The sequence below is a fragment of the Ylistrum balloti genome, unplaced genomic scaffold, assembly GCF_031769215.1.
Source record: "Ylistrum balloti isolate Yb309-2 unplaced genomic scaffold, AGI_CSIRO_Ybal_v1 Utg370646, whole genome shotgun sequence".
Lineage (NCBI taxonomy): Eukaryota > Metazoa > Mollusca > Bivalvia > Pectinida > Pectinidae > Ylistrum > Ylistrum balloti.
In genome coordinates, this window is record NW_026782393.1 from 34,331 (window position 1) to 40,998 (window position 6,668).

Consider the following 6,668-nt stretch of genomic DNA (forward strand, 5'->3'; position numbering starts at 1 on the left):
AAATAAGCATTCCAAAACATTCCAAGAAATTATTACCATTCGAGAAAAACGGGAAATATGATGAAATTCTCGTTCGAAAACAGTGAAACTTACAATTTCTTCACAATGTTAGAAATTCGAGAATCGTTCAAAAATCACATGATTCTACAATAGGACTTGATGATATCCACTCTCAATTCCTAAAACACCTTCCAAAATTATTAGAAAAACTTCTTGATATTTTCAGAGATATTTTTAATTACATTTTTAGATCTGATAATCGCGCATAGATAAAATCCATCTGACTAGTGTTAAATAAAAACAACAACAAATTTGTTTGTTCAATTCTATTTATTTTCTTAGATATTTTTTATTTGAAAATATCGAATATAAATTTTCATATGTCCCATTCTTTGTCGAAACAACTAACATATGGTATCCGGAATAATGCAACATTCCTTTTTTAATTTAGAATTTGTAATACATTTCCGCTTTTGCGGTACGTTGACCATTAGATAAATACATACTTATTATTTCTGTCATGGTAAGTTGTATTTCTCGCTTAAGAGGTATGCATTACATTTCACACATGATATGAACAGATCAATAGGCATTTTTGATATAGTAATGACAAAAAATGAAAGATTGAACTTGTGCTAATCAGATACGTGATGAAGAGTATCCAGTTTCCACGAATTCTGATTAATGTAGTGTAGACTTGTTTCGCTTTCAGTTGAAATATTTCTACATCATATGACTTTTATGAAAATTCGACGTTCATGTTCAGAAAAGTTTGATACATGGTAATATGTTATTTGTCCCTGAAATAAATTGATATTCGTCAAAAAAAAAATCATGATGTGAAATGGTTCTATCTGCCTAGCTCAGTTTGATCAGTATATGCAGGACACAGACGTTTATATTACAAATGCCTGTTATAAGGTTGTAATGCTTCTCTCACGTAGTTTGTAAAATATTTTGCAAGGAAATTCATAGATATTTAGACATCTCTATATTTACGTAATATTATTGATCATATGAGTGCAATATAATAAAATGATGGGATATAAGCTCATATTATTGGGTCATCTGTGGCAAAGTCTCAGGGTGACCTATTGCGACCCCCTTTTGTCTGGCGTTGTGCATCATAAATTTGTAACTTCTGGAAAACTCCTGAACTGGTTTCAGTGAAATTTAACAAAAAGCTTCCATCACAAAAGCACACCAAAATTGTTAATTTTATGGTCCCCAACCCCCAGGGGCCAGAAAGGGTCAAATTTATTGAAATCTTCTTTTCAAATCCCAGATATGGTATAATCAAGTTCTCTTCTTATCAAATCCCAGGTATTGTAGAATCAAGTACTCTTCATGGATGGAAAGGCCTTCAAATGCTTTACCAAACTTGTAAATTTCATGACCCCATGGTTTCTCATTTCCCCCAGACTAGGGAAAATGACATTATTGAGCATAATTTGTTTATTTTTATCAAAAATAGTTCAAACTTGTTTAGAATTTTTGTTATTAGTATTAGCTGTCACATAAGATGAACATATTGACCCTGACTGACCCCCAGGGGTTGATGGGTGGGGCCAAAAATGGGTCAAATTGACTGAAATTTCAAAGATGTTATACTGCTCCTGCATGGAAGATTTTCAAATCTTGTGTGTAATTTCTTTTGATTCAAATTGGTTAGAAGTCTTAGCATAGGATAGCAGTCAATGTATACACAATTTACATCTGCATTATGTGTACAATATTTTTATTGAACAAAATGATTTCTATGACATGTTACAAGAAGCATTGTGACTCAGGTCACGGTTAAGGCTCTTGGGCCTCTTGTTTTTCAGCGAGTTAATTGCAACATAGGGGTTTCAGCTCATTAATTAATATGTTTGTATAACTCATCTAAATTATTCAAGACCTTTGATTTATGCAGGGTTTTCCATAAGAGCCGGTTGCCGCCCAATTTGACCGGCTACTTTGATCATTTGGCCGCCTACACCAATCCAGTTCCATAATAATGTTCTGTTCACGACTACACATACACGGCAGGCCAGCCTCCTACTTTCACTACACAGCCTACTACTAACAAAATTATGGAAAACCCTGGTTATGTTTCTATTTCGACATTGCTTCTTGAAAAGGAAAGTGATTTTTATTAATCATATTTAGCAATCAACACGCTGGAAGCTCCCAGTCAGCTTCACAAGAAAAGTTTCTTTGACCCAGCTGTTCAAGGCAGATCACCTACATAGTTGGTTGGCTTTTTCCTAGTTTTTAACCGCTCATTATTTACACTGCCAGAAACATAAAGTGCTCATTTTTTATTAATATTTAGGCCTCTTTAATGTTTGCTGTCAAGAAAATTCATATGGAACGATGATAGAAGTAGATGATCTCAAGGACGGCTGCCGAGAAACTGGACAGAACAGTCATCATAGCAATGAGGTTATAGAAATGTATACTCCACATGTGACTGAGGACCATAGCATGGATCATCTAGAACACGATTTTGGTAATCGTTATATTCTGTACATGTGTGTTATCTCATTCGCATATTCCATAGCTACACTATGTCATTTGTCTCAGGAATCTCACAGTGTATCGGTGAGATTTTACTTTGAGGCAAAGGATTTTAAAAATGTGAATTTAGTTAAATGGTTTCAATTTTCATTTCATTGGCTATTGATGATGGTGTGTTTATACAGTTCATGACAATTTTAAATAATTTACAATGGGAAGGTGCTTCAGTATGATGTTGACAGAGTTATCACAACCTTACTAAAGTCTTCAGGTAAACTATGAAAGATCATGTTCTTCTGTTAAAAGTCTGATTTTCACAAAATGAAATATTTTACTAAGCTACTATAATGGATCCCATTTAATATTAATTTATAATGCTGAGGGGAAAAAAAGAGGACTAAAAGTTAGTTTTCTTCTACTCTAACCTGAAATGACAGAATCAATATCATTGCTACAAAAATCAAATAATAGAAATTTTGATGTACGAGACCATTACGTACATGCATTCATACAATGAAGTCTATACCTTTATTCTAGTCTCACCTTGAGTGCATCAATTTTTAACTTGTGGTTTTAAGCCTTCTTACCAAATTCATATCTGTGTCTATGATACCTTTTACAAATGAAATTCAGCCTTAAAAAGATTTCTTAAAAAAGTTTGTAAGACTATCTGTATTTACAGTGTAATTTAAATTTATTACAGATCCACACGAGAGTGATGATCCAGACCTGTCTGTAGGCTCATTTGACATAGCAGCAGAGACGGTTGTCACGACAACAAACTTGCCTCTTCATGACCCAGAAATCATTATAATCAATAGCCAATCAGAGTCCTGTAACGATGTTGTGTGTCCATCACTGTTGTTCGACGATGTTAGAAATATCACTGGGTCTGAGTCAAGTGAAGGGGATGAAAGCAAGTTGATGCCTGCACCTGTTATGACAGAATCAGAGTTATCTGCCCTTAATTTGTGCTTAGAACATACTGATGCTGCAAGGTATAGTTAACATTGGTATTTTGATAATATTGTATTCTTAGCATTGTTTGAATAACAAAATGACTTATTAATGAATAGTGGTTTAAATAAATATAATGATCGTGAAATGACAATTTGATCAATTCATCTGTCAAAATGTAAAAACACTCAGTCATAGAATGATTGAGTAATCAGCCTCACTAAATCAAACACCTATACAGTACTTTTTTTCTGTTTTTTTTTTCTTTTTTTATGCTTTGGGGGGGATAAAGTTGCCCCTTTGTCTGCTCATCCATTAGCGTCTACAACATAACTTTGCCCACACTTAAAGAGGGATCTTGAAACATGGTGTATACATTTGTTATACTAAGGTGATGAGCAGTGTAGCAAATTCAGGGCCCATAACTCCTCAATTATAGACTTCTAGCCCTTTGTTAAAAATTAGTGTCAGGGTCATAACTTTGTTTGCATTTAAACTAGGATAATAATAGCATATACAGTGATCATACAGAAACAGTGTGCATTTAACTGATGGGAAGGTCCACCATCCCTTAATTACAGAGTTAGTAGCCGTTGTTAATAATTTTTATGTAGCTTAACTTAACATTTATTTAAACTAGGATACTGAGACGTCATGTGTACGTTGGTAATACCAAGTGGATGTGCAGTGCCTGAACCCCCTTAATTACAGAGTTATTGCCCTTTGTTAACAAGTTCTTAAAGTGTTTTCAGGGAGTAATCGGCAGTTTCCTCAGTACTTTTGTTTTTTTGTGTTTTGTTATTGTGAAAAACATAAAAATAATGGACTTAACATATCAGATCTTGATTATTTTGATGCAGTCAGAGGTCAGCCATCAACAACAATGTACAGAACAGTCCATTTGTTACGCCAGATGTGTCAGACTGTGACCTTCAGACTGTCCTCTCCCTGGAAGACACAACGAAACGGGAGAGGGCTCGGTTGTTGAAACAGAGGCTGCGGAGGAATCCTTCATTCAGGTTTGTTTACATAAATTATTAGAATCAATAATTTAGCAATGAGATCAAATAAAGATGCAAATATAGCATATTATGGACTGGCCTATTGTATCATGTCATTAACATAATGAGACAGGACACCTAACCTTATTGTGACGTTTTAAATGAGTCGTATATTGATGATATATTACATGATTGTTGCAGTTTTGAAAAGAGAACGGTCCTTTTGGTCTTATACAGAAATTAATTTTAGTATATTGGTTTGGTTTTTTAGGGTCACCTGAGACAAAGTCTCAAAGTGACCTTTTGTTATCCCCTTTTGTTCAGCAGTGTCTGGCATCCATCATGCCTCCCAAAATTTTGACATTTCGACATCTACTGAAAACCTCTGAACTGATTTCAATGACATTTGAAAGAAACCTTCCATAGGCAAAGGTTAACCGAAATTGTAAATTACCGGTATATGGTTCCCGCTCCCATCGGGCCTGAGGGGCCGGGCCGAAAATGGTCAGATTGACAAATTTTGTAAGATTTTATCAATAACCAAATACAGTAGAGTTAGATACTCTTCATGGATGGAAGGATCTATAAGGGCTTCATGACCACAGTTGCAACTTCAATTTAAGCCACCTGTCCCTGTACAAATAGCATCTCTCATTATCTGTTCTGTACACTTCACATTCATTACAATCATTTCCATTGGTTCACTCTGATGACAATTTGGGCCCTTTGGCCTCTTGTTCAGGTTATTTGATAAATAGCATTTTAAACTTGTGCTGATTTAGTATCAAATTTATTAAATTTATGAATTAATATGATAGGTCATGAGCCTTTTACCACCCATGTAGGATCCATTTTATATTGTCAAGTTAAAAAGTCCTATATGTTATATTGATACTTTGATGACCTATTGCGATCCCCTTTTGTCCGGCGGCGTCCGTCATAAACATTTTCAACTTCTCAAGTTCTACATGTCTCATTGAGCTGAAACTTACCTGAAATGATCATGACATGATCCTGACCAAAGTTTGTTAATTTTGGGTTGGTCCAAAATCCAACATGGCCACCAAACACATTTTCGACGACTTCTCAAGTTCAAAATTTGAAATCTTGTATTTTATGTCAGATGAACGTTAAGGCCCATGGGCCTCTTGTTCATTTTCCTAGTTCATATCTGTATAATGTTCTTACTTCATTTTTAATTTCCTGTATGAAGGATTACTCAGGATGCAGATCACCTTCATACATGTTTAATAAGGGAATTTTTCTGATTTTTTTGATGCCATAGATTTTTTAATTTTTAAAAATTCTGTGTTCTTGAACTTTTATTTTGTGAGACATTTTTCATGCAGTGATACACATACAGCTAACCTTTGGATTACAGTTCTTTCAAGTACCATGATATCAGTAATGAACCATAGAAACATACTGAAACAATATGTGGTTAAAGAATGTGGCATCAGAATGGCTAAGTATCTTTTAAAAATCATTTCAGTTGACAGATTTATTGAAATAATACATGTTTACAGAGAAAAAGAAAAGGAACAAGCAAGAGCCAGAATGAGAAATAAACGAAATGACCCTGAATATCGGGAAAAAGAACGAAGGAAGGACAGAGAGAGACGCAAGATTGTACGGCATGTGAACGAAGAGGCGCGCCAAAGGGAACGTGAAAGAGACAAAGTTCAAAAAAGACTAAATAGGGAAAACATGAAAGAATTAAAACAATTACATAGTCATGAATCTCTGGTGGGTGTGGCAGACACACTATATGTGGAAAACTGTTTTGTTATATCAGACTCAAGTGAGCAGGGCTACTGGACAAGTGAACATGTGATTGGTTCAAATTCTGATTCTATTATTCAATCTGATTCAAGGACAGATGAGGAGGATGGGTCATTGTTACCATTGGATTTTGTTGACAAGGTTACAGTGGATACAAATATTGGATGACATTGTCAGCTCATATTAAATTATTAAATAAATCAGTAAAAGATTGTTTGCTGTCTACTTATTTTTGTAGAAGATGCTCATTGGATCAATATTACACATGTAAATTATGAACAAATACAGTGTACATTTAAATTTTGGAACTGATCTCAAAAACAAAATGGCTGACAGATGGCCATCTTGAATTTGGACAACTAAACTTAGATTCTACTTAGTCCCTAGTGGTGCTTTTTTCAGTTGAAAGTTTGTTATGTCTGTTCT

At 34.5% G+C, this 6,668-nt stretch overlaps 1 protein-coding gene across 1 annotated transcript; it reads left to right on the top strand.

Annotated features, from left to right (window-relative positions):
* Window positions 1-477: 477 nt before the first annotated feature.
* LOC132557230 (chromatin assembly factor 1 subunit A-like) lies at window positions 478-6,454 on the top strand. The gene is made up of 5 exons (XM_060221726.1): window positions 478-523; window positions 2,318-2,494; window positions 3,206-3,500; window positions 4,320-4,478; window positions 5,987-6,454. Exons 2-5 carry the CDS (start codon window positions 2,359-2,361, stop codon window positions 6,408-6,410), a joined length of 1,014 nt encoding a protein of 337 aa, XP_060077709.1. The 5' UTR covers window positions 478-523; window positions 2,318-2,358; the 3' UTR covers window positions 6,411-6,454.
* The last annotated feature ends 214 nt before the right edge of the window (window positions 6,455-6,668 follow it).